Source organism: Meleagris gallopavo, chromosome 8 (assembly GCF_905368555.1).
Source record: "Meleagris gallopavo chromosome 8, MGAL_WU_HG_1.1, whole genome shotgun sequence".
NCBI classification, from domain to species: domain Eukaryota; kingdom Metazoa; phylum Chordata; class Aves; order Galliformes; family Phasianidae; genus Meleagris; species Meleagris gallopavo.
In genome coordinates, this window is record NC_139411.1 from 33,366,435 (window position 1) to 33,389,844 (window position 23,410).

A 23,410-nucleotide genomic window follows, 5' to 3' on the forward strand; every position below is an offset into this window, starting at 1 on the left:
CCAATGTCTATAGTTTATTAACATCATGCCTTCATATGTTGCTCATACGCAGCATGTAGTGATTTGACTCATTTTCCAAGTATTCATCTCAGCTTGCTGCTAAAATGACACAGAATGACAAACCTTCTATGCTGTGTATACATTTTAAACTATGTTGTCCCAGCAGTGGCTGCTGCACATTCATAACATTTAAGTTTCCTACATAAGTAAGAGCTGGGGAAGCTACAAAACATGCTTGTTTACTTATTAGTGGGAGAGATTCAGGAAAAGGCTTCAGTAGGTGCTTGTAGGAAATAGTACAGCTAAATTCCTGTTTAAACAGTCCATTAAGGTCTTGTGTTTAAGTGTCTGCTGATACTAATGTCTGAAATCAAAGCTTGGCATGCAAACAATGGATGAAGTAGAAAAATGTGGTAACTGAATGTTGCCTAGAATACAATAGTAGTAACCCAGCTGCCTCTTTGAAAAAGAGAAGAATTAATTCTATTACAAATAAAGTACCATTCTTTTAGTAAAATCACAATGTCAGAGGCGGTCCTGCAAGTAAGATGAAGATGTCTGAGGTAGCCCTGGTAAGCACACTGGGAACCTGCCATCTGACAACCAGGGTAACTCCTGTCTGCCAAAACAAGCGACTGAAGACTCAGCCAAAGAGCCAGAGGCTACTACTGCTTGGAAATCCACTTTTATAGCTTGGCATTTCAGGGTCTTTTGATTGCCATCCAAAGAGGATTAGTAGTATAATACGATGGGACAACAGAAACTTGCGCTTGCTGTCTTTGATTGTTTAATAAAGAATTATGTGTTTGCTCTCGTTGAATACTTTTTAAATGCTTTAGGAAGCAAATGTTGCTCTGTGTGCACATGAACGTATTTCCTTCTGTTTTGTCAGCGGCTTGTGTGGAGCAGACTTTCTAATAAGTGAAGATGGGGAGTGGTTTTTAGTGCCTGTCTGGTGCATGTTCGTATGTAGTCAAACTGTGCAGTTTAATTCTGTGCCTTAACATTTTCATTATGTACCTTTGGAATACAAAGAAATTTGTATTCCACCCTAAACTAACCCTGCATTTGCTTAGGTTGCTATTTCTTTTCCATACGTCCAAGCTTGGTGAACCCGCCTGTTGAGGAATTACTGTTCATTTGTGTCTGTTCCTCCACCAGGCAATGGAAACAATGCCCTAGTCTCCATAGCTCTCCAGCCATCTCGTTGCAGAACACTGCTGGAAGGCTGGGATCTGTTATATCCCAGGAAATGGCCAATTTGGCCATGCTTCCCATGGCACAAGATGATGTGTGCATTCTTTTAATGCAGGATGTTTCAGTGCAGCTTTTACATATCAGCCTTATCTGAATTGCAGTCCTGTCCATGTGTAGGTGTTAATTTCTGTTGCACCAAGGACAAAGGTAAGTGGACCTAGTATTTCTTGTGGCATTGTGTTTAGCTGGAAGTCTTTGGACAACTTCAACAGAAAGAAACAGCTGTTAGAGAAGTTTGGGTTTTCAAATGTACTAAAAGCAAAAGAATTGCATAAATTCTGCTTCTCATTTGGGTGGTGAAAATGTAGATACTTACTACTAATCTACTAATATAGATACTAATAAGAGTTGGCTTTTAAACTTGCACTCTGATCACGAGTTCATTGCATGCATCCTGTGTAGTTTTTCTCCTCAGTGCTTAGGTTTTTCCCTTCTTTAAAACACTGCACTTAAGAAGTGACATTCTCATTCAAGACTGACTGCATAGGGTTGGAAAATTACTGTCCATGCTGAAGTATATGTGCAGAAAAGCACATTGCCTTTACTATTAATATAACTTTTCCCATATTCTTGACATACAATGGATTATTTCCTTTTAAATAAACAGGCAGAAACCAGTCAAACAAATACAGGAAGTTTTAGACTATGAAGGAGATGTGGGGAGAGCTATAATTGAATGGAAACCTCTTGAGTGGGCCAGCACTGTGTGCCTGTGCCAGATGGGTGCTGTGCTCTGCATTGCTGGTGGCTTCTGCTGCCCGGGGGTGGGGGCAGGAGCTTTGTGCAATTAAAACCCTTCTGAAAAGGCCATTAGGGGTTATGTTTCTAAACTGTAATTTCATGGGGTTGTCTTTGCAACTTTCACAGCGCGCCTTAATGGGTGGATTTTTTTTCTCCTCGGTCAGTTGTCTCAGCACAGAGCGGCAACAGCAGCTTCCAGAATCTCAGCTGAGGATACGACTGTGCTGGCAGCCAGCAGGTGACCTCCTTGTTGAAGGGCTGGCACGTCACTTGTGCACACTTGCAGCAGATGAGGTGTTTGTAACCAGCCCACCTTCTTGTTCTGCTGCCCATATTGCTGGGGAGGTGGTAACGGTGGAGATATATGCATCCTCAGTTCTCATTTCTGATGATGATCCCTGATTGTTTTTGCCTTGAGAAACACCCCTGATACGATTTAATAACAATTGTGTTATGAGAGGGATGTAAATATATTGGATTAGGAAGCGTGACTGTAGCAACGGGGCTGAAGTGAAGACACAAAGTGGCACACCGTCCCAGGTGCCAGTGAAAGAATACCCCTCAAATTTCCATCCAATATTTCAAGCTTTTGCTGAATCTTAATTCAGAACTTGAATCAATAAAAAGCAGCTTCGAGAACACTACAGTACTGAAAATAAAGACCCATTTAGGAGTTCAGAACTGTTTCTTTCCTGTAATTAGGATGAAGAAGCAACTTTCCTGGCATCTATCGATCGTCCTTTCAGACTCAACAAATTCTTGGTATTCTTTTGGTAAGGCATATTGTGTCACAGCAGTGGAGATGCTTGAGAATTATAGTTTATATTCTAGCCAAGAAAGTTACAATATTGAAGTGATGCTTCCTTAGGATATATTTAAGGAGAATAGGAAGTAAATGAGCAGGCTGGCTCATTGCAGCTGGAGAGGGATGCATTAGCATCGGTTGGGGCCAAGTGAAAGTACCTTGGAATTGTATTTTGGAGAAGAAAAGCAGTTTTTATAGCTAAAAATACTGATGGTTTGTGCTACTGGCAGGTACAGCACTGCTCAGGGTCCTTTTAGACAATTGTGCTGACAGCTATCTTTAATGATAGAAGTATGTAGTTACAGTCAAGCCTGGTGTAAGAGCAAGATTCCATGAGAAACCTGTTGAGCATCTCTGTAGGTTCTTTGTTTATGAATAACAGTTTGGCATGGAAAAATTAGGAAGAGAATTTTCATAGGTGCGGGGGTGGCAGTTTGAGGAACAATAGAAGTGGAACTGTTTCTTGGTTTGGGGAATGGCAGGTGAAATAAGGAGGTAATTGTAATGCAGCTTCTCTCTGTTGGTTGTATTTATGTTATCAGGTACTTTGGCTAAACAGTTAACACCTGAGTTAATCAAAGGATTGAGAGTCATGTTTATGTCTTGGAGGCAGCTGTGAGATCTCACTGGTCAGTGCCTTTCTACTCTTGAATTAATGAGTAGAATTACGGTTTATGTGAAGACATGGTACTTTGGGTCTAGCAGTCGAGGAATAGTTCTGCCCTGATTATCAGAAATACTGGACAGATAAAAATCATGAGGGCTTCAAGTTCAGCCATTTGCTATAGCTTGTGTAGCAGAAATGCAAAGTCGTGGCTTGAAGCAGTGATTGAGCACCTGCTGGAAGGCAGGGCCAACCCAGGAAGCTCAGGTGCATACAATGAAGCTGAGTGACCAGAGTGGTTGGAGCCAGGATCCACCCCTTCCCAGATCTCATTTAATGGTTGGCAGTGGAGGTGAGGGGATCTTGCTGGGGATCCCTGTCTGCTTGAGGTCTTCTAAAGGTAAGCAGCTTTTTTTTTTTTTTAAATTATTTTTATTTTTCTTATTTCTGTGTCTACAGCTTATCATGTTTGGTCTTATTATCACTTGTTGCAGCCTAGGACTTTGCCACCCTGCTATTATTGCTGTGCTTTCCATCACATTACAGTATTACAGCCTGATGGAAATATTCTTTTAAAACTAATGTGGATGGTAGCAAGGGAGGGTGGATTCAGCCCTCTGATAGAGGGAGGTGTCAGTTGGAGATGGTTTGGCTCCTAAAGGGAAGTGCTTTGTTATGGATTTTGTGAACTTTGGCGATCTTCAGGATTGCTGTGTGGGTTTTCCCCTCTTTATTTGCTCCGCATTACAGATAGGAGTTGGATTTTGGATCCTAGACTGTAGGCTAGGATGGAATTCCTTGTTTTCAGGAACAGTTGAATGCAGAAAGTAATTTTGAATTATTTACTGTAATGTGAAAGACCCTTAATGCAAATTTAAATTAAATCCGTATTTAATCAAACTGAAAGGTATGTTTTAGTGCTGAAAACCTTGGCTGCAGCAAGGCTGTTAAGCAGAATTACTGTGGAAGGTGTAAGAGGTGAACATCTTTATGTGCAAGTCATGAAGCCAATGCTGGCTGCTAGGTTTGTAGCACCTGGTTTAGGAGATGAAACTCACTGCTGTTTTGAACCCTCAGCATCTGAACCTTAGAAAAGCAACCTGAGTGGTATGTCAGTGTTTCCTCATGGTGCTGAGCATAATTTAGAGGCTGTACCCTTTGGAGGAGCATAGGGCCAATGAGGCACACACTGCTGCACAGTCACGGGAGCACGCCTGGAAAATGAGGCTCCTCCATACAGGACATTAACTCGTAAATCATGCTAATGTTCTCACTGATAAATCTTCCACTATGGAAACCTTTTGATGCTCATCTGTTATTAATGACAAAAAGGACTCAATTCTGTTGGCTAACAATGATTCTCCTGTTTTATTTAGAGCATTTAGCAGTTGAATGCGGGAGAATACAAACTTGTGTACCACGTCTTTATTTGTACAGCTCTGGGGGCCTCAGGGAAATATTCTCTAAAAGCCCATTGTTTTCCTGTGTCTTTTTTTACCTAATAAACTTTAAATGTTGATACCTGGACACAAATCCATAGGTATTACCATGGAGGTGGAGTTCAGGTGCTACCACATCAAAACGGCTCAGATGATTTCTTAGTGTAAAGAAGCCGAGGAAGACAGAAGGCAGTTTTATTAGGGTTTATTACACTTCTGCTTTAAGTTGCCGCTGATTTCTGATTCTCACAGCTTCAGCAAGGCTGCTGTGTCTTCACCAGAGCCATGCAGGCAGGGCAAGCTGCCTGTCCAGCTGCCAGCAGTCAGTGATGCCCGAGCTTTGGGTAACTTCAGCTGGTAGCATCTCAAGTCTGCTTATTTGTGTCTGCAAGCTTGTGACAAACTTAAATCTTGGTTACAATTTCACTTCATTTTAAAACAGCACTACCTACAGTGGTGTATCCTTACTTCTTGATTATTTAAGTTAGTACAAAGGTACATTTATGTCTGAACAAAGTATACTGTTCTCTGCTTCTGCACAGTGTACAGTTCTGTACAGTGACCTTGGTGTTTGAAGCTCCCAACCCAATTGCATATGTATGTTTTATAAAAATAAAACTTTTAATATTGCTGCCCGGTGCATCTGATAAACAAGGCTGAACATAGTAGTGATTACTCAAGGTTTTCATCTACAAAGCTTACTTCAAGTTGGATTTTACGCAGAGGGTTATTTATAGTGTTCTGTTACAATCTGCATCCTGTGTTTGGTTATAATGAAAAAGCTGTCCTTGTATAACTAAGTTGTTATATTCACAGAATACATAGTATGAGGTTCAGTGCATCTAGTTTAGGGCTGTCACACAAATAAAAATGAAGAATGTATGCTGCTGCTTTTCAAATATGTGAACTAGTGTGTAGGTTTTTCTTTATTAATATTTCTGCAGTGAGGTGCTGCTCCCCAAAAGTTCATCCATTTCCACTCCTTAAGCAAGGAGATGGAGCAAGGAAGAGCTCAGTTCAAAAGGTGGATTTCTCTTTCTCTGCAACATCAGCAAACATTTTCTAAGTGTAATTGGTGTGAGAGCTGCCAGTCAGTCCCCGGGAAAAAATGGAAATGTTGTTTTAAAGTACTTAAAGTAAAAGAAGCAGAACTTGAAAACTTGAACAGGTTCACAATGTAGAGTAAGAACTGCTCATCTTTCCTTTTTATTTATTTATTTATTTTACAAGGCAGTTTGGTCATAGGTTGGGCAGACTTCACAGAGCTTTGGGTCAGACTGTACATTTGTACAGATAATGGTGAAAAGGTGAAAATAAGCTTGTGTTGTTGTCTCTGGAAGTATAAAACACATTGCAGGTTAGCTGTGTGATCAAAGTGGTGTTAAAACTCAAGAAACCTTGCTGGTCTTCCAGAATGTAAGCAGGATGTTTGCTTGTCAGGTTAGCTTCTGGTTGCTCTTTGCAGTAGAGGTCCTTTTTGTCTATTTGCATCGTTCTTACCTTCACAGAAGCTTGGGTTGGAGGAACTTATCCAGTTCCTGCTCCTGACCAGGGAGTCTGCAAACAGGAGGGGAATCAACTCTTTGAAAGAGTTGATAACAGGAAGACAAGGGGAAATGGCTTTAAATTGAGGGAGGGAAGATTGAGGTTGGATGTCGGGGGAAGTTCTTTGCTATGAGAGTGGTGAGGTGCTGGAACAGCTGCCCAGAGAGGCTGTGGATGCCCCGTCCATCCCTGGAGGTGTTCAAGGCCAGGTTGGATGGGGCCCTGGGCAGCCTGGGCTGCTATGAAATGTGGAGGTTGGTGGCCCTGCGTGTGGCAGGGGCTTGGAGCTTCATCATCCTTGAGCTCCCCTCCAACCCAGACCATTCTGTGATGTTCCCATTATGGTGTGATCTGACGTGGTGTTGGGTGACTGCAATGAACGTGTTCTGTCCTTTCTTAGCAATCTTACAATTCCAACTGGAGCAGGTCCCAGTTCAGACTGTAAAGCCACGATGAATTTGATATGAATGTTTTTGGTGGGGTCTTGAACAGTACTGAGAAATGCATGATACGTTTCCAACTCCGTATCCTATCAGTAACTGTGAAACCAGCCTGGTAACAACGGGAATAAAAATTGTTGTTTTTACTAAGGAATGATTTTTTTTTCCTGTTTTTTCCAACAGACATGTTCTGTTTGTGTTTCAGCAGCTATTTGCATAACGCTGCTGCTGGGAGCCAGTGTCTGTGCTCTGTTGTCATAATCATTCTTTCGATAGCAGCGTCAGAATGCTTCATGTCAGGTGTTACTGCTGAACCAGCCACAAAGCTTCTGTGGCCTGTGACTGTTATGAGGGTCACTGCTCTTTTAACTTTCTTTTTTTCAGGGACTGATTGAGTTAATGGCTTTTTAGGATGGATCATTCTAAGTTAGCTAACGGTGTAGTCAAAGAAACTTGAAATAGTCTATTTCTGGGGTTCTTTTTCTTTTCCAAATTGCTTTTGAAAATTGCATGGCTTATCTTGAGATGAATGCTCTTTGGTGAAAACGTGCCCAGTGACAGTTGTTTGGTTTTATGAACAGGTGACTTCCAAAGAGGGAGCATCACAGTGCCAGGAGAAGCACGTGGTTCTGCTCAGCCCTGTGGGAAAACTGGAGATATCTGGATGTGAAACAGGAGTACACGAAATTAAACTCCCCAAACTGAGTGTGCTGCCAAATGGGTAAGTTTGTGTTCTATTGATCCTGTGTTTGAGCGAGCAGTAAACAGATTGCCCAGAGGATCTAAGGCAGGCTGTGTGTGCCTTTTTGCACCAGCCACGTTGAAAGTGCAGTGCTTTTCCCTGGGAGAGCAAAGCAGCCTCCAGCATTGTCAGGGAATGGCACATCCCAAATGCGTTTCTTTCTCTGTGTCTTCAATACTAGCCAAGAAACCAAGCTGAGACAAGTGTTCTCTAAATACTTTGTGAAGGTAACTCCTTCTCCCTCATTTTGGACATACGTGTGAACGTGTCACTGAGGAGTAACAGTTCCATGTCTGTTTTGTAGACCTGTATCTAGATGTGTGTGCTCAGACAGGCAGAACTAAGGTTGAATGATTAGTCATGGAAACTGCTGAAGAGAGCTCTGGTTTGTTTTTCATGTTTATAATCTCTCCTGAAGTTCTCATAACAAGGGTATCTGTGGCAGGAGAGGTAATGCCTCAAATGCAAGACTGATGGAGGAGGTGTTGGCACTTTTCTTTGTTGTTTTATGGTTGAGTAGACGTGCTTTTCAGTCTGGTAAAATGTTGTACTGTTTGGACTCCTTTTGTCTGTGCTTTTTCCTTGTTTGTGAGAAAAAGCTGACTTTTTAGAAGGACTACAGAAGTCTTTCTTAGGGATGTTCCTTTTCTGGTGTGGTTTTGCTATGCCAGAGTCACATGTGTTGCAGATACCAAAGTTCTTTGCCAAATCCTCTGCCAAAACTGAAGTTAGTAGTACAGCTTACTAAGGTTTGTTTCTTCAGCTGTTCTCTGGTGATGAAGCTGCAATGTTTGCCATGGTGTTTTTGTAATGAGCTGCGGCCTTCGCAGTGTTTTTTCTGATAGGACTCAAACAAGTTTTATTTCCTTCTCTCCACGTTGTCCTCCCTGCTCTGCTTTTCACTTCATAACTTTTCCTTTGATTTGTAGCATTTCCCCTTTTTCTATTTTTCTATTTTATTACCCTTGTAGTTCTTTAAGTGTGCGTAGCATTAATCACAAATACAAAGCATAATGTGAATTCTGGTTGAAATATGTTTTTTCCTCTAATTCTAAAACCCTCAAGCCTCTGGATTTGACAGTTTTGCCAACTCCAGTGATATGGAAATCAGTAGTTGAGTTTCCTTCGTATGCTGATTGCAGTATTGGATTTCTGCTGATGAGGAATGGAAGTAAAATGGTATTTAGGACAGAGTTGAAGCTCGCCTTTGCTACAGGACAGCTTCTGGCTGAAGAACAAGTAAAGCAAGTGACGGCTCTTCACCTTTGAGAAGAGAACGTGTCAGAGAGCAGGTGGCAGGATAGCAGGAGGAAGCTCTGTGCGCTCAAACGTGGTGAATGTAAGAAATGTGGTTTTACATGTTGGTAGAAATAAAGGAAATTGCATGAAAACAAAAGCAGTCATAAGATTACAGGTATTAAGAGATACAGGCTTCAAGTGAACCGCTGCAGTATTGGATGAACATAATTCAAGGCTATTGATTGGTGAAGGCCACGAAGGTGACTGGGGAGGAGGTGTTGTGCTGGGTGAGTGTGTGGTTCTGCTGGGTGAGAAGAGCAAAGGTCTCTTGTTATGGCTCTTACCTCTAATGCTGAGGCTTTTAATGTTTCACGTAATGACTCGCCGTCCTTTTTTCTGAACAATGTTTTTAGGGACAGTGCGATGTTATTAGAGCTGGTGGGAAGGCTGAGCAGAGAAATTGGACTTTCAGTCACACAGACTTTTTTGCAGGAAAATACACGTGTGTGTGTGTGTGTCTCAGAACATCCACTGCTTCCTTTACTCATCCCTGCACAAGAGAAAGATGCTCCTGTGTCACAGCTGTCCCTAAGCAAGCCTAGCTGTATACAAGGCTGTCTTGTACAAGGTGAGCTGCTGCTTTCCTTGTTGATAGGTTTTGTTGCTTGCTGATGTCATACGGCTGGGTTGGCTGGGGAAGGATTTTGTTCTTTGGGCAGCATTCGGGGACGTCGATTCTATTCCTAATTCTTTGTGTTTCTGTCTGGTGATGGTTCAGCCAGCCATGGTTGGCTGCTGTAGTTTTCTGTCCTCCCAGAAGTGATGAGGCTCTAGAAGCATCTCGATAGCACTTAAACCTATCAGCTTGTGGGATTCATGTGTGACAGTTGTTATATTGCGGAGGGAGTATTACCAAAGAGTGATCCAGTAGTTAACAGCAAGCAGAATATCCGTACTATTACTTCAGGAACTTAAATCTGAAACATGGATGGGAGGTGGGACTTCCTTTTGTCTTAACCAGCAATAAAGTTCTAAACATTTTAAAGCCCTCAGTAAATGTTTGTGCTGAAGTATAACATTTAATCTCTTCTACTCATCGCTAGTGAATAGCTGTTAAATCTGGCCTCATTATTTTTGACAGAATAAAATAAAAAGAAAACAGCGCCCAGTGTTTCTGCTAACTGGCTAATAAACACTATGGTAAGAAGATTGGGCAGGAAAAAAAAAAACATAAGAAACATAAAAATTGATTTTAATGGACCCCTGTCAAAGAGAACCATAATGAGCGTGAGTCTGGTAATAAATATTGGTATTCAGCACCACGGTTCCCCCGACTTCTCATGTAGAATTGCATGTAACAATCAATATAGATTTTGGAGTTTTTTAACAACAAAAATAAGTAAACCTTTGAAATGTATAAATACTTCAGAGTTGCAGTCTCAGACAGCCCTGCTGGTTACGGGGAAATGGGATGGCAGTGCTTAATGGCATCATCACAGTGTGGGGATCTCGCTCTGTTTTACAGCTTGTAAAATGCTACGCAATTAATCACCTGAGATTACAACCTGTTCTGTGATGGCTCTCCTTAAAACTTAAGAACACAGACTATAATGTAGACTAAAAGGAGAAGCAACAAAGTAAAAATTCAGTTTTCGGTGCGCTTGAAAGAAATTGATCTATTAATGAGATGAATCTAATTGTAATAACCTGAGGTTATTCTGCTCCTCGTGAAACTGGCTAGCTTTAAAAGTCAGCACACGTAACAGCACAGTGAGCTCTGTTTGGGGAGAACAGGCTTTTAGTTGAGCTTTACCTACAGAGAAAAGGGGAAAAAAAATCTCCATTTCTTAGCGAAATTTTTTTTTTTGTAAATATGACTGTGAGAATTCTGATTTGCCCAGTGCAAACGTTTAGATATCTTGTATATATGCTTTTTAATACTGTATCAGCTACTGTATTTTTTTTTTTTCCCCTCTCGATGTATACAAATGTTACCTTCTCCTGCAAAACTGATGCTGGGTGCTTGCTGCCTGAAACACTGTGTCCATCTGGCCCATCAGAAACCTTGTTTTACTTCTCCCTTACTGTACTGAGTGCCTTCTGCAGTTCGGGACTGGTTTCCTTTGCTCCCCATCTCTCCTGCTGTGTTCCCAGCCTGGGATGGCTGTTCTGCAGTCTCTGACTGCTGAGCTGGAGGGGAATGTTGTCAGCTCTGTGCTCAGGGTATCCCACACGTGACTTCTGTTAGTAGTAACAAAGTGTGCTGGTATTTCCCTGTGCTAAATACGTGCAGCAGAACGGACTCTGGAAAGACGGGGATGATGTTGACTTAGCCGTTATGATGCCAAACGTGGAACAGTTCTCACTGTGTTGCAATAATAGGAATTCTTTCAGGAGTTCCCATCTTCTAGGTGAGGATGGCTGCTTGGCTCCCTGACCGCTCAGCACGTGGCACTGCAAGGAGCTGCTCTCATTCTGCGCACATTTCTTGGAGCTGAGGTTGGGTAGGTCAGCTCACGTTAATGTGGCTTTGATGATGGTCCAAGTGTGTGTTTCCCAGTGTTGCACACATACCCAGAGCTTAGTGCTATTTTCAGAATCGAGATTTTTTTTTTTTTTTTTGGGAAGTGTTGTGCTCCAGTCTGCCCTCCGTGCTTCTTGCAGGTTCTTTGCCATTTATTTCTTGATAGTGTTTCATTTCCTTGCGCTGTACCAACAGTGATGAGAGAAGGAGAGGAAGAAGGAGCCCGTTTGGCCATGCTTGTATTATTAATCTGCCTGAACCTTTCAGGGGTGAACCTGCAGTTCAGGAAGTTAGCCTGTGTTTCTGTCTCTCTGCCAGACTAACACTATCAGAAACTCTCCAGATTCTGTCTAAACAGGTTTTCGGCCATTACAGATTCAAAGAAAATCTCAAGTGTGTCAAAATGCAGCTAATGCAGCGGTGTATGGGAGTCTGATAAGAGCCTAGAACAATAACTTGGAGAGGTGTGAACCACTCTGCTCATCTCTGAGGTATTTAATCATAGCCAGTGATGATGGTTTAAATGTCAACTTTGCTAACTGTTTCATTCCTCATACTGTAAAATTTACTGTGAGTGATATCTCACTTTGATGCCACAAGTGGGCGGCGTTTGGGAGAGTGCCACTCCAGTTTTTCCAACAAGCAAAGCTAAGAACCAAAGCTGAGAAACTTACTGGAGATCTCTGGGTTGTGCTCAAATCCAGCTGAAGGAGGTGGGTCTGCAACTCCGTGCACAGCTGTTCTGAATAGATTGCTGTTGTACTATGGACACCTGAAGTTAAGTGATTTAACTGACCAGAGGTTACTGACAGTAATGTGGAGGAGCTGTCATTATTCCCCATTCTGTTCTTCCTTAAAATTGTTGTGTGGTGATGGAGGTTTTGTAATTGTAGCGAGATGAAGTTTGAGATGAAGTAAACAATTGGGAGATAAGGGGAAAAAGGGAGTAATTGATAGTTTTGTGAGAATTTCTCAATGTAAAGCAAGGGCAAAAAGATCTATTGTACCACTTTGTAACTTAAGGCAGTGGTTGCATCAGCTCTATACCCTCCAGGTCATTTCTTCAGAAAAAAATTTGTGTACCTGGACTAAGCCACTGGGATCCTTTTGCTCTACTGATGATTGTGTTTGCAGCCATTGTTCTTGTTCACATAGAGCTGTTTTGCTCACTAGATCAGAAGGCTGGGAGCACTGCCCGCATGGATTCATCCTGTGGTTCTTAGACCTTGTGAGTAATAACATTAGGGAAAAAAATAAAAATGAACAACCTCAACATCACTCTAATTCCTGGAAAATCATAATTATTTTTGGTTGGCTTTCTCAACAGCAAGTAGTGTTGTGGTGTTTGTCCTCTATAAGGTCGTAGTCCTGCTCCCACAGGGCAGATGTTAGAACACTGACTGTGGATGCGTCCAGCTGCATCGCTTTCCTGCCAGCTAGAACAGAGCACTTACCATTGTAAATACCATAATCATCCAAGCTGACGGCATTTATCAATGATCAAAGTATGCTTTGCATGGCACTTTCCTTTTTTATAGTTTAATGTATTTAATTACTGTTTACAGTGACTGGAAAATGGTTCATTAGATGGATCTTTTGTAGGCGTTAATATAAACAGATTAGGCTTGATACAGCCTGCATTCGATGAGAGTCTGAATGTAAGAAGCCCTTTGGTTGGGCTGAGTCAGAGGCTTGGACTGCTCCACGTGTTCTGCTTCTGTGGTGCTTTGTTCTTAGCAGCTTCAGAGTGCTGCTTGGTGACAGGACAGAGCATTGACCTTCTGGAGTGGGCCTTGCTGCTCGTCTTTCCATTGGACCATTCTGAGCTGAGCTTTGTGTGGTGTTACTGAAAGGCCAAGGGACTGACAGTCCTGAAGCCGTGCCTCTTTCTGATGGGACCCATGTTATTTCTCTTAGAGCTGCTTTTTCTCGTGTCTTCTCCCAGAAAGTCACCTTCTCCTTGCTAGCTGGTGGGAGCGTTGATGAATGCAGATGAAGTGTTTGAAGGAAAAAAAAAAAATCTTCCTAAACCAATTTGTGCTGCTGGGAAGCCTGCAGCAGCCACAGATGAGCAACAACTAAGCTTGGAGCTAGAAGGGCAGTGTTTGGTTTGTGCCAAAGGGGGCTTCCAAGTAAATGCAGCTCAGCATGCAGGTGCCCAAAGCACAGCTGTGGCCTCCGTGTGTTGTAGTGCTGGCACATTATTTGTAAAGCTGGTGGAAACAGGGCAGAATAACCGAATCCAGGTGTAGCTACAAGGCCTCAAGGATTCCTGTGTGTATTTTGTAACTCCTGAGCACTGTAGCTTGGAAAACCAAACCAGCACAGTCCAACATGGTAGGCGGGATCAAGGTTTTTGAGTGCTTAGTTCTCTTGGGAGTGAAGGGAATGCCCAGTGTGTGAGTCAGCACAGCAGTGCATTCCTGCTCTGTGTTGGGCTGCTCTTCAGTCTGCTTTTTCTCTTGCATTTTAACCCTTCCCACTCCTGGCAATGTTGATGTATGCATATATTGATACGTAAATAACCCTTCCTTGCATTTTGGGTATCTGTCTACAGTGGTCACCAAAAGGGGGAAGGTCAGTCTTGCAGTGCACATCTTTGTTTCCCGTGCTTTTATTTCTGAGTGTTCTGTAACTCGTGGCACTGAACCATCACAGATCTCATGGAGTTTTCTGCCACTTGACTTAAGCATCTGCATGCTGTGTTTCTAGGCAATAGGAAGAGGGTGCACGTTGCTTTCTTCAGATTACTGTGCAATACCAGAAGGTGGTGTATTTAAAGGGGGGAGGAAAAGGAGGGGAAAAAAAAAAGGAGCGGGGGGGGGAAGAAATATTACTTTCTCTTGCAGTGTCTACAAATATCTAGGCATCAATCTTTATTTCAGCAGATTCAATGGACGTGGCAGGAAGAGTTATTATATAGCATAGTCTTCCTTTTATTAAAAATAAACTGGGCTAGGTTTTTTCCACAGTTTCTTGTGGAGATGCTGCGGATTGTTTATGCTGCATCAAGGTAAGAAAACTTCTTATTGGAAATGGTGTTTCAGAAACTTAAACAAAATGAGGTCTGAAACCATCTAGGAAGTTTAGAGTTTGGCAAAGCCTTACAGGTGGTACAGCTCAGGAGCTCAGTTTTGGGTCATTGCTGAGGTGCTTTGTAGGAAAAGCTGTATGGGCAGCTGTGGGGGGGAACTTTATTCTGCAAAATTGGCCAAAAAGAATTTCACTTAAACAGAAGTGAATCTTGAGCAACTCCACTGTAATCAGTGCCATACTTTAGATGTGTTCTTTTTCCTGACAGCCCTGCTGTGTTTCTATTTATCTGTTGAGGACAGAGTTAAAAAAATTCAGATAGAAGACTTGCAAGGAACACTTCTCACTTGTGTTGTTTCCCCCATAAGTGCAGCTGGAGCAGCCTTCAGCTCCATGTTACAATGAAACTACACTTCTACTGTGCAATTACTCATGCTAATAATCTGGTGTTTTAAGATCTGTAGTATTAACGTGGTGCTGTGCATCAAAAGGTTAACAGATCTGTATCAGGAGAAGCTCTGCTGCTCAGTGTGTGTGTGTGTGTGTGTAAAGCTAGAGGACTGGCCAGGAGTGTGGAGCAGGAAATGTTATAACCCAGAGATCACGTTTTACAACAATGATATTTTAAAATGGCAAAAATAACAACAACTGTATTAGATGATATAACTTGTGCAGACACCCACTTGAAAATGCTGCAAATATGATGGGTTTATTTCTAGTGCAGGAGATATAGAGCTGGAGTAGTTATGGAAAATAATTTCACCAGAGGAGTGTGAGAATCTGTCTATGCAGCCTCATGTCTTCAAGACATTTCTTAGAAAGGAAATCTTTTCCTGACACTCTGCCCCATCCTATCCACAGATACTAGGCCTGATGTAAATTTACTAACTCCTTCAGTAACTCAGAACAGGAGGGGAACCTTTCCACTTTGGTGCCAGAAGTAGATTAATGCAGTGGAGCATTTTTCCATTGCAAATGCTTGCTATAAGGATGGGAAAATGGTATAATGGTATGGATTGTGTTTCTAATATAGATCAGAATTAGTGGGTATTCCTAAATATAGCAAGTCTTCATCCTGCTTTTTCTTCCCAGGCTCCTCTAGCCCTCCAAAAATATCTGGATGGAGAAACAGATGCTGCTGTGGATGCTGTCATGCCAGAGCTGTTTTGAAAATAGACAGTGGGGTATAAAAAGGGACGCCTGTGTACCAGGAACCCTTCTTGCAGCCCACTTCTGCACTGGGCTCACCTTTGCAGGTCCAGTGATTGCAGTTAAATGGCAAAGGATGTTCAGAGAGCCACGCCAGGAGAGGAAGGGTTAAGTTCTAAATTCTTATCCTGTAGCTGTAAATGCCATTTTTCTTTCTTCACAAATGTAACCTTTTAACATTTATTTTTAGCTTTTGCATTAATATATGTAAAAATATTAAAAGCTCTTGTATATTACATTAAAAACTTATGTCAGCTGCCCTGCTTTTTCCTATTTATTAAAACTTTTCAAGCAGTGAAAACATTTTACTTGTTAATGAGGGGAAGAAGGAAAATTAATGACATAGAGCTTGGATCTTCCAAGATGTCTCCTTTTAACCATGCAAAACCAGCTCTTTTTCCTACACTATGTAGTTTAATTTCTGTGTTAGGGTTCAGTAAGCAAATGCAAATAGATTTAATGATTTGCATCAGTAGATCACTTCTCAGTTTAATATCCTCTGATATTTTGGTCAAGGACTTTTTCTTTGGAAGGCTAGTGCCGTTCTACAGAGTAAAAATATTAATAATGGGAGCATTGTTATGTTCAACTAAAGCAAGGCAAATGTATAACTTATTCAAAAGCAGCATCTCGTATTATCTTCTCACTAAGATCATGCAGTGGAAAAGGTTATCCAGAAAAAGACACTTTAATTGTGAATTGCTGATCGTATTAAACATTTAATACTGGTTTCTGTATCTCATCTCCTTCTGCATCAGAATTCAAACACTCGGATACAAAGTGATCCCAGCAGGAAGAAATGCCTCAGCCCTGGTGTAGGTGCCATGGAGCTGTGGTGTGGGTGGCATGGAGCAGCAGCCCGGGCTCAGAAGGCCTGATTCAGTTGAAAGAAGTTCCTATTGGACTTAGAAGTATGTGAAGGTGGTTCAGTGCGCAGGAGGAAATGCGGTACCCAGAGAGTGGTGCAGCCTTGGCTGTGGTGCCCATCCCTGGAGGTACCTCCCGTGGCTGGGGATGGCAGTGCTGGGGCTGCAGAAGCCCTTCCCACCCAACCATGCTGGGATTCTGAGAAGTGATACGTGCTCACTGATGCCTCTTTGCTCATTAGAATGAGTGCTTGTTGGTGACGAAAGCTTTTTGTGATTGCTTCTAAACTTCTGATCAAACCTATTAGGTCATAAACAACAAATATGGACTACCTAGAGGACACTTTTGCTTGCACAAGTTTAGGTTAAGTAGTAGTAAAGCAATGAAGTGACTTTAAAATGAGTTTGTTTTTGTTTGGTTCCCCTTTATTGGTGTGTGCACCTTCGCCTTTGTCACTACACAGCTAGGTTTTGCCTGTGTCCTGACTACAGTGATTAGCACAGCATGTCTGTGCAGTAGCCATCCTGCTTCTGTCAGTGCTTCGTTCCAATTATCTGCTCTTTTTGTTTGTATTTCTTTGTTTGCTGGGCACAAAGGTGCAGGTGTGTGTAGTACTCAACTGATTTAGTGCATGCACACATCTTATCCTGGAGGTGCTGGGCAGACCTGACTTAGTTTCAGCTTGGCTCTCATGGCTAAGAAAGGCATCTAGTACTTCTCTTAGAGGCACAAATGGTAAACCTCTCCATAGCTGGAAAGAATTCATTTTAAAAGACGGGATTTTTACCAAATTCATTGCACTGTGTTCCTGGCCAGTTATATTGTGTATTTCTTATCCTGTATGAGAGAGACGTTAGAAAATTGCCTCCCTTTCAGTTGTTTAGGGTTATTTTATTACTTTCTGGGAAACAAGCTAACTTCTCAGGTTTTGTACTTCCATCCCAAAGGTGCAGGATGGAACCATGGTTTTAGCTGCTGTACAGACCATTCCCCAGAGACTAAGTGCTGCTCTGTGTTGATGTGACACCGAAATGCTCCTTATGTCTGCATTAACGCGCAACAGTAAGCTGTTTGTTTTTCCTTGCCCTGATCTTGTGGCAGTTGAGTTGCTCGTATGAAGCCTTGAAAGTCTGCTTCAATGAGATACTTTTGCTGCCCTTTGTGTTTCAATGAGAAATTTCTGAACTTCTTTAAAACTGAAGTCAGTGCATTATATCATAGGTGGCTTTTGAGAAGAATGAGTCTTCTGAAAAGTATGGTTGTTGGTTTCACAGGTTGGTCAGTCCATGGTAGCACAAAAACCATTCTCGTAGGAGTGTCTGTGGCCTTCAGATATTAATTAATTTAAAAAGCATTATGGAAATAGATCAAGTTTTTGATAACTGTAGTATTAGACCTAGAGCTTCTATGGTGTGTGGTACTACAACAGATGGAGAGAGAAACTACAACCATGCTGATCTGAAAGAGCTTTTGGAAAACTTGTTCTGGCCAAGTGCCCCTGTAGCCTGGTTAGGGAGAAGGAGGATGGGGAATACTTCTGCCTTACTTCTTGAGACTCTCAGGTTCACTGACAAGGCTTGGGAAGAGTTCTTCATGTATAACCACAGTATGGAACATAAACATAAATCAGCTTATATTAAGGTAATTGGAAATGTACTACCTCAGTAATTTGAAATTAGTCGTTTTTCACAGCTCATGAATGTTCTTCACCTCTGAAAATAGTTTGTTCTAATTTTAAACACTGACATGAACACTTGAATATAGAAAACGTCTTCTACTTTTATATTCAAAAGTCCACATTGACCTGATCTCCATGTCATACCCTTTCCCTCTCTCCTACACAGCCTGCACTAATTCTCTTAATTGAGATTGAACTCTTGGAAACAGTCTGATTTTTCATCTGCTCTTGGTGGCAGGTACAATGACACAAGATATGTGTTGTCTTCTGTGGGCTTCTATTTGTTGCTTGCTTTTGCAGGCTTTTTTACTTGAAGTTTTTCTGAGTTTTCAGCTCTTGCTCCTCTGCTAAAGCAGATCCCCATTTAAGTTGGCTGCAGCAATAGCTGCAGTTGCTGTTGGTCGTGGTTGGGATCACCTATCAACTCCTGCAGGTCAGGAGTTCTCTGCGTGCTGGGTAATATTGCTTGTGACTCTGAGCTTGTCCAGATGCTCTTCATTTATGCAGATATCCTCTGGGTTTTAAGATTTATGCTTCAGTGTGAAACAAAGGATATCCTCAGAGTTGGGATAGCATGTCTCGTTTCCTGTCTGTTCTGGGAAATACTACTTTTTTTTTCTTTTTTTTAGTTCTCTTTTGTAGAACTTAAAGCAATAACAAATGCAGGCAACAAAAAGAATATGGGGCCAAAAATGTGGTCACTGTATCTATGACTTCTAGTGCATGCAGGTAACTTGAAAATGAACAGAGGCTATTTTGCCTGAATTAATGATAAATCAAAGCAAAGAGATGCCAAATAGTCCAAAACAAGCCTTGCTATAATGAAGCTGAAGGAGAACAAACAGTATCACAAACACACCTTGATAACACTTCCTGCCTGCTCATAGGGCTGATAAATGTTCACACTAGTGTCCTCTATGCTGTCACTTGTAGACCAGCGTGCTGGGGGTAAAAATGCTGCTGTTGTTGTAGGATTCTTTGTGTTTCCAAGAGGCAGAGGAAGACTGCTTCAGGTTGTTTTCAGCATTTGGGTTGCTGAAGGTATTTCTGAATTATGTTGGTTAATTATTGATACCCATGCCAAAAGCTTGCCGCATCTTAATTCTTACTTTTATTGAAGTATTTAATATTACTGTGTGAATGAGCATATATTTACTAACTTACTAAACAACAGTCTTGCTGAAATAATGAAGCATACACCAGCAATCGTGACTCTTCTGTGTATTAAATTTTTGCTTTGTCTCAGTTCACATTGTAACTTTGTCTTCACTCAGTGTTTTTCTTTCAGGTCTATCACTTTGTTATCAAAAATCCATAGTAATTGGGATAATTTATGGTCAAGCTAACTCTAACTCAACTCAACTACAGGCTCTGTCAGGCTAGCACTTGCCAAATTGAAAGGTCTGCTTTGTTTTGGACTCTAGGAGAGACATCTGTGTACATTAATTGGGGTGTATCTTTTTAATTCATCCAGCATTTCTAATTTGAGAGTCCTGTGAAGTACTGACTTCCCTTCTGGAGTAAACTTTCCAATTGGTAACGAGTTACATTTTGAAAACAGTCATATTTCTCTAAATATTGTGTCATCGTTTAAAATAAAGTTTGTGGTGTTCTGGCTAAGTAATCCAGCACTCAGTGTCCTCGTTTACGTTTCCAGCACCATAAGGAAGATGGCAGCATTCTGTCTGTGTAGAGGTGGGCAGTGTTACCTGACGCACTGAATGGAGCAGCACTCTAAGTCTCTGACAGAGGTTTTGAATAGGAAGGTTACCCTTGTGATAAATGTTATACATTTCTCTTGGTTTGCTGGTGGGTGCTGAGGACAGGACAAGAGCCCCAGCATCGCAAATACAAATCAAGGGCTTTGCCTGTTATGTGCATCCTATGGTTGCTCTTGAAGAGTAGCGCTTCAGGATCTTCCTGCTGCTGTTCTGCTTTTTACAGTGGCACTTAGCGGTTGCTGCCTGAGTTTCATTAGCTTGTTTGACTGCTTTTGGCTGCTTTCTTTTCTTTGTGCATGGTCTCCTCCATTTCTGGGTTTGGGATAGATATAGAACTGCACTCTTGTTTGCACTTTCCTTGTAAATTGCTCTGTAAAAGTTGTCTTTGTAGTTACTGTCTCATCTTTAATACTAGGGGGAATACACTTGCCGTTACATCTCTGCTCTACTTACCCATGCTTAGGTTTTTCCATTCAATGTAGGTCCAACAAAGTCTTGAATGATCTATTTGTTAAAACATTCTTTCCAGTTCCAGTACCATAAGCATGAATTTCTGTTACACATGTAATATGGGAGGTACTGCATGGGGTCCCACGTTCCTGGAGTTGATGTGGATCTGGTTGTTACATTTGAGGAAAAGAGACCTAGTTGTATCTCAGCAAGTTTTAGTAGGGAACTTCTGATATTGTGCATTAAAATTGCTTGAATTGGTTCCTTGATCTCAGAATTGGAGGCAAAAGATTTTCATCTGTCCGTTGTAATCCAGTCCAACGGAGATTTACTACCTTGTTTTTCTAAACTACATATTGAACAAAACATGGTTGCTGGCTTTTGATTTCTTTAGTATGAATTAATTGGAAGGACTCACAGATAGTAATTTTTCAGCTGCTCATCTGGAACAAAATGTTAGCAGTTATTTGTAGGTATTTCTCTAGGAGATTATATACGCCTTCTGTTTGTCTTAAGTGTTCTGGTGGATGAGAAATTTACAAATGAGGACTTATCAAAATGTTTCATATTAAAAAATAGTGCTGTTTAAACATGCTAATGTTCCCTCCTCAACAGGAGGGATGTAACTAGTGGCATTTTGCCACTATCGTGTGACAAATGATGAGCTGAAATTCTCTTTTATTTTCAGAATGTATGAGATGGCCCAGTATTTCAGTATGCCACTTCATATTGTGAATATGATTCCTTTCTCTCGTGACTTCTGGAAATTCAGCCTCGACAATGATGTAAAATCTCTTTTGTTCCTGTGCAGGGAAGCACTCCCTGTCCTTTCCCAATGTGATAGCATTTCTGAAAACTAAAAGAGCAAGGAGATTTTTCTTTTTACTTTTTTTCTAGTATAGGAGTAAAATTGATTCCAGAAAATGAGTTCTTTAGTTTCCTGTAGTTTTATTTCTTACGATCTGCCTGTGTCTGTGATGCTGGATGGGGGGAGAATCGTGAAAGCTGCTCAGAAAGCCAAGAACTGTCAATTCATTAGGTCGTGTTTTTTTTCCTGCAGAGGAACTGGATATCACTGTAGGTCTCAGGTCTCCAGTTATGAAACAGCTAAGTTACAGCCCATTTGACCCTAGGAAAAATACTGAGCTCTAAGGAGAGGTTGACATTCATTCCAGTGTCCTCCAGCTTTTGTTCTAGAAAACCTCATTTTGGGTGAAATCCTCATGGCCTCTTTGATTTGCAAGGGTTGAAACAGTGCAAATGCCACTGTGTTTGCAAGATATAACATTTAGCCATAATGCAGATGCCTTATCTCGTAATGAGTGAGAATGGACTTCACATGAATGTGAATGCACGCATGGAGAAAAATTAAGCTGCCATTTGCTTGTATTATTGCACTTTTACAACAGAATGGCTGCCAGTTGTGTGATGTCTCAAGTGTTTGACAGCAGATACAATGCTGCTGGAGCATGTATTTTCATCTTTGTGTGCCAATAAAAAGTTTCGTGTCTTTATCGTCCAAAATATCTTCAAGGATACAAAGGTCTCTGTAGCCTGCTAACTTCTGGCTCTCAGAATGTCGATGAGGAAAAAGAGTTGAAGCCAGTGTTGTAATTTGAAAGAGCAAAACATAGGTATTTTAATGAACATCTTTACCGAAGCTTTAATTACTTGAACGTCATCTATTTGTTAATGTTCTCTTCTTCCTGTAATTAAACACAGCCCAGCATATTTTACTTGGGCTGTTTATACAGAAGTGCATGTTCTTAATTCCTTGGTGCCATCGCTTCTTACCAGTTGCCCTTGGGCTGTGGTACCTGGAGGTGAGAGCAGGACTCTGCCCACTGCAGCTGCTGAGGGACACAGTTTGCCACAGAAATGGCACCTGAGCCCTGAAAATTAAACAGTTTTTGCATTTTTACAGCTGAAGAGGAGTTGTTCCTAGAATGCAATAATCCTAATAATCCAACCAATGGTGCCTGTGAGCACAATGTGATGCCTGGTTCTGGGGCTCTGCTATTGCAAATGGGCTTCCAGCTTGAGTGGCGTAGCATGGCTGTGGTGTATCACAGACCTCACAACAACACCAACAGCAGTGAGGCAGAGATTGTGGTCATCCTCTCCCAATCCCCTTTTATATTTCTCTCTTGAGGATGCAGAAGCAGTGTGTTGTGGTGGTGGTGTGCTGATGGCCTGGAGGAGCCGTGGCAGGGTGCTGGGGTGGGTGTCCCATAGAAAGCTGGCATTGCTCTGCAGGGCAGGCTGGCTGTGTCCAGCAGCAGCAGTAACCTCATCCCCCTGGGAGCACGGCTGTGTGCAGTGCTGGGGGTGTCACACTGTGCTGCCTGGCATCCGGGGCTTCACTCAGCTTCAATTTTTCACTATTTAAGGTGGTAGTGAATTAGCTGCTAACGTAAGGTTGCCCAGTTGTTCCTTTCCCCTGGAAGACTGTGAACAGCTGGTTGGGTTTTAAATACCTCAGAGAAATAAGGGCCCTTTGTTCAGCTCAGTGTGGCGGTTCCCCAAGTATGCTTATCCTCACAGCATCACTGGCTTTGCAGATCTCTGTGGTGGCAAATTACAGGGCTGTTTCTCTCCAGTTGGAAAGTGTGGCCTTTGGGCAAGGAGATGCATGGCAGCAACCCTCACTAGTCCCTCATGGTGTCCTCTGTGATGGCCATGGGTCACAGGCTGCTGTGTCTGTGCGCCATGTGTCATCTGCACCATCCTAAAGTGTCCAACAGTGCAGCAGGATGGAAGATTCCTTGATGTACAGTAGGCATCCGCTGTTTCATTGGGATAGGTGAACTTTGCAAGTCTTCCTCTATATGTACAGCATTGTACTTGAAAGAAGGTTGAATATTGACCTAATTTGTCTTTTAAAAGGACACAGAGTTTTACTAGAATACTTATGCTATTGAACGAGACAAATGCAGGTACTATTCCTTTGGTAGTCGGTGTAGAAGGTTGATGTGCCATAAGATTTACTGTGCATCACCTTGGCCATCATTCCCATAAGTATTAATTTTAACTCCACTAATAAGAAACTGAACAAAAGTGGAATTATGAGTTCAGTAGTATTCTATGAAAGGTCAGTTGTTAAAAAGGCAGAGTCT

General features: G+C 41.8%; 1 protein-coding gene across 3 annotated transcripts in view; it reads left to right on the plus strand.

Annotated features, from left to right (window-relative positions):
* MGMT (O-6-methylguanine-DNA methyltransferase) overlaps window positions 1–23,410 on the plus strand; it is a 146,179-nt gene that overhangs the window by 13,387 nt on the left and 109,382 nt on the right. For all 3 annotated transcript variants that reach the window (XR_014884917.1, XM_085230273.1, XM_085230271.1), the window contains exon 3: window positions 7,413–7,552. Coding sequence is in view for 2 of the 3 variants with exons in the window: in XM_085230273.1 (XP_085086399.1) it covers window positions 7,413–7,552 (140 nt within the window). In the remaining variant the exon portion in view is untranslated. The remainder of the gene's footprint in view (window positions 1–7,412; window positions 7,553–23,410) is intronic.